Below are 4,400 nucleotides of genomic sequence, written 5' to 3'. Positions count from 1 at the left end.
TATACCTTTCGTAGTTTTTACTTAATATTATACTTCACAACAGAGGGATGATATTAACAGCGAAACTGTTCCCAATTATAATGTTTTCGAAAATTTTACAGAATTTCTAATATAGAGAACTCACAGTTGTCCAATTCCCTAAAATCCATAAAAAAACATCTTGACGGAATGCGGATAAACAAAGGCATTTCTCACCGGAAACCATGGTACTCGCTCCATACCCCAAGGGAGCTAAAAACAATACTCACCACTAATGAGAAGAAACAATAAAGCGCTATTAAAATATCTTAATACCATATCTGACTGACTACCGTTACACTCCCCCCGAAATTAGAATTAACCTAATTTACATTAAACAATGAGAAATGCTGATGTGGTATACATATAAACACAATGGTTTGGCTAACAATACAGTATTGCAAGTGCAGACCCTGACAATGAACAAAGGTTAATGCTTTTTGGCAAAACACATAATCATACAAAATAATAAACATGAAATTACACATCAATGTGACAAAGTTTATAGATCGGATCGGATTCGGAATCATCACTCACAAAGTTTATAGTTCGGATCGGATTCAGAATCATCACTCACAAAGTTCAATGAACCCAAAAATGATTTTAGCACAGTTCGGAACACCATACTGCAAATGGATTTACACACATTTGAACACAGTTAGTTCTCTTTTTCTAAGAGAAGCACAAGTTTGTGAACTGGTCTCACAAAGTTTGATTCACCACAGTCTACTTTCACAGTTCTGACTAGACCATCTTCACTAAGGTACACTTCTGAGATGCGTCCAAGTTTCCAATGATTCCTTGGAATATTGTCGTCCTTGATTATCACGATGTCGTTTACAGAAAGATTTCTACATGGGGCAGTCCACTTCTGCCGCAACTGAAGACTTTGCAGATACTCTTTCCTCCAACGACTCCAGAATTCATTAGCGATGTATTGAACTCTACGCCATCGCTTCCTGGAATACATGTCCTCCTTAATGAATGTTCCAGGTGGCGAAAGGATTACCTTAGACTTCATGGTAAGAAGGTTATTTGGTGTCAGAGGTTCTGGAGAGGACGGATCACACAGAGTGTCAGCAGTTAAGGGTCTGCTGTTTACAATGGCAGCAGTTTCACACATCACAGTACGGAGGGATTCATCATCCAACTGTGATCCAAAGTCATGAAGTAAAGCAGATATGGCATTTCTTGCAGTTCTAATCTGCCTCTCCCAGACACCACCCATATGGCTTGCATATGGTGGGTTAAACTTGAACTCAAAGAAATCACAGTCTCTCTGCAATAGGAATTGTCTCAATTTTCTTTGATCAAGATTTGTTAGAACACCATACAGTTCGTTCTTTGCCCCTACAAAGTTAGTACCTTGATCGCATCGTAGTTGACGGATCGGACCACGCACTGACATAAAGCGTCTTAGGGCGTTGATAAATGAGTGTACTCATTGACACAACAGTCTCTATGTGTATTGCTCGGTAACACAGGCATGTGAACAGAACACCAAATCGCTTTTACTCCTTTCTCCCTTCCTTTATATAAAAGGGTCCGAAACAGTCTATTTCACAGAATGAAAACGGAGGAGCTTCTTCTGTCCTATCAATTGGAAGATTTGACATCTTCTGGACTTGAGCCTTGCTCCTGAGTTTCCTACACGAAACACATTTCAAAATGTAGTAGGACACACCTGAGCTACAACCTATGATCCAGTATCCACTTGATCTGATCTGATTGAGTGTTAGGCCTTTTCCCTGATGATGAACTTGTTCGTGGCACTGGCGGATAACTAGTGTTGTTTTGTGGTGCTTCTTTGGCAAGATTACAGGGTGCTTAAGGTCTTCACTAATCTGAGCATGTTTTAACCGTCCTCCAGCACGTAAGATCCCATTGCTGTCCAGGAATGGATCCAGACGATACAAGGCACTGACTGATTTCAGAAATTTGTTGCGTACAGTTGCCTTCTCGTTCTTGAATGTTCCTGTTTGATTCAAGGACTGAAGCAGTTTCATTTCTTGGCTGAATGCTTCTCCCTGAACTAACTTTAAGATTACAATCTCTGCTTGTTCAATTTCTTTGACTTGCACTGAACCAGCTACTGATTCACAATCTCTTTGTTTACTTTTCCGAAGCTTTTGTTTCAGATTCAGACAGTGAGCAACAGCATGCTTGGCACGGAACCAGTCGGAGAAATATTCCAAGCGCTGAAGTATTGAGTACGGAGGGCTGTTCTCATCTGTCTCACAGGTATGTACCACATATTTCTTTCCTTTCATTTCTTGGTCAGCAGCTGCCACGAAGTATTCGAAAGCAGAGTCTGGTGATGGAATCTCCTTTTCCCAAAGGAAGTGTGGGCCACTTAACCACTTGGATGTCAACAGTTTGTTGACGGTTAACCCTTTGGCTGCACAATCAGCAGGGGTTGTCAGATGAACTTACATGATGCCACTGTTTAGGTGACGTTTTGTCTCTGATCTGTTGGATACGATTGGCTACGTATACATGAAATCTGCGAGAGTCATTTGAGATGTAGCCCAACACTATTCGACTGTCAGTCCAGTAGAAGTTTTGCACTTCGCGGGGTCTAATTCATGAGTGAGGAATTGTCCAACTTTGACTGATGTAAGTGCAGCGGTTAGTTCCAATCCCGGAAGGTGACGGATTGGATAGGCGTAACTCGCGCCTTACCCATTATCAGAGAACAATGTACCTGTTCATGTTCATTCATTAATCGGAGGTAGGAGCACTGTCCATAACCGGTCATACTTGCGTCAGAGAAGTGATGCAATTCTGTTGCAACAACATTCCCAAAGTCATGTAGTTTTACACATCTTGGAATTCTCAAATCATGTAGTGATTTCAAGTCTGTTTTCCAAGCATTCCATGCCTTGAGGATACCATCAGATACCGGAGTGTCCCAATCATACTGATCCTTACACAACTCCTGAAGAATTGCTTTACCTCGGAGAATAACTGGGGCTAGTAGTCCAATTGGATCAAAGATGGAACATAACCGTTGACAATATTGTGCGTCTTGTGACAACTTTGTCCTGGTGACTGTCAAGATGTATCTGAAACATGAAACAGTCCGATTCTGCACACCACTGTACGCCTAAAGCTCTTTCTGTTGGCAAGGCGTCACAATCAATCTCAATGTCCTGAACACCACTTACATGATCCTCAGGCGGTATAGCTGACATGACCTCCTTAGAGTTGGAGATGAACTGATGCAAATGAAGGGCTTTCATTGCACATACACTCCTGCTTTCATTAATGAGTGTCACTGCATCACAGGGTGTAGGAACAGAACACAATCCGTCGTCGACATAGAAGTCGTTCTTGATGAACTGTGCTGTGGCTAAACTTATGTCTGTCACATGGTCTGTCACTGTTTGCTTTAGTGCAAAGTTGGCACATCCTGGGCTTGACACAGCGCCGAAAAGATGCACTTCCATTCGGAATTCGACAACTTGTTCCTCAACGTTCCCATTTCTCCACCAAAGGAACCTTAGATAGTCCCTGTGTTCCTTGTTGACAAAGAACTGGTGAAACATTTGTTTCACATCACACATCAACGCAACAGGTTCAAGCCTAAATCTGCAGAGCACGCCTAACAGATTATTGGTTAAGTCGGGTCCTTTCAGGAGACAGTCATTTAAGCACTTGGCATTATATCTGGCACTACAGTCGAAAACGACTCTGATTTTATTTGGCTTCTTAGGGTGATATACTCCATGGTGCGGAATATACCATCTGTTACATGCATGTAGTTCACCTACAGGAACTTCCTCTGCATGTCCATCTTTAATCATGGCATTTATAAAGGCGGAGTAGTCACTGTGGAACTTTGGATTTCTACGGAAACGTGATTTTAGTCCATCAAGTCTTTGAAATGCCATCCTCTTGTTATCTGGAAGCTCTGGAGTTCCAACCTTGAACGGAAGCGGCATTTCATAATGTCCTTCTGCTACATGAATGCCTTCTTCCATCTGTTTCATGAATATCCTATCATCATGAGAGATGTTGGAAGCATTGTAGTCATTCTCATTAAAGTCTACAGAGAACATGCGGATCACATCATTTGGAACAAACTGCTCCTTCACAGATGTTCTGTGAGATAGACGAACTTCGGACGGCGGACGTAGCTTGAGCGGAATTTCACATGACATCACTCTGTGACTGATGCCAATTGAATCAGAGTTCTCAATTTGTGTTTGATCGATGATACCAACAACACCCCAACCCAGGTCGGTACGTTGTCCATATGGTTGACCTTCCTGAACTGGTGCAATAACCTCACGAGGTATTGGTGCTTGTGGGCAATTATAGCCGATCAATAGACCGATGTCAACATCGTATGTTGGCTTCAATACATCACACAGTTGTCG

General features: G+C 42.0%; 1 protein-coding gene across 1 annotated transcript; it reads right to left on the bottom strand.

Moving 5' to 3' along the window:
• Positions 1-676: 676 nt before the first annotated feature.
• Positions 677-1,246, bottom strand: LOC139447942 (uncharacterized). The gene has a single exon (XM_071229443.1). The coding sequence runs from the start codon at positions 1,244-1,246 to the stop codon at positions 677-679; it is 570 nt and encodes a 189-aa protein (XP_071085544.1).
• Between the last annotated feature and the right edge of the window lie 3,154 nt (positions 1,247-4,400).

Source organism: Haliotis cracherodii, unplaced genomic scaffold, assembly GCF_022045235.1.
Source record: "Haliotis cracherodii isolate W230 unplaced genomic scaffold, xgHalCrac1.p SCAF_7, whole genome shotgun sequence".
NCBI lineage: Eukaryota > Metazoa > Mollusca > Gastropoda > Lepetellida > Haliotidae > Haliotis > Haliotis cracherodii.
Note: the sequence above shows the minus strand (reverse complement) of the source record. Positions and strands in the feature narration are given on the sequence as shown.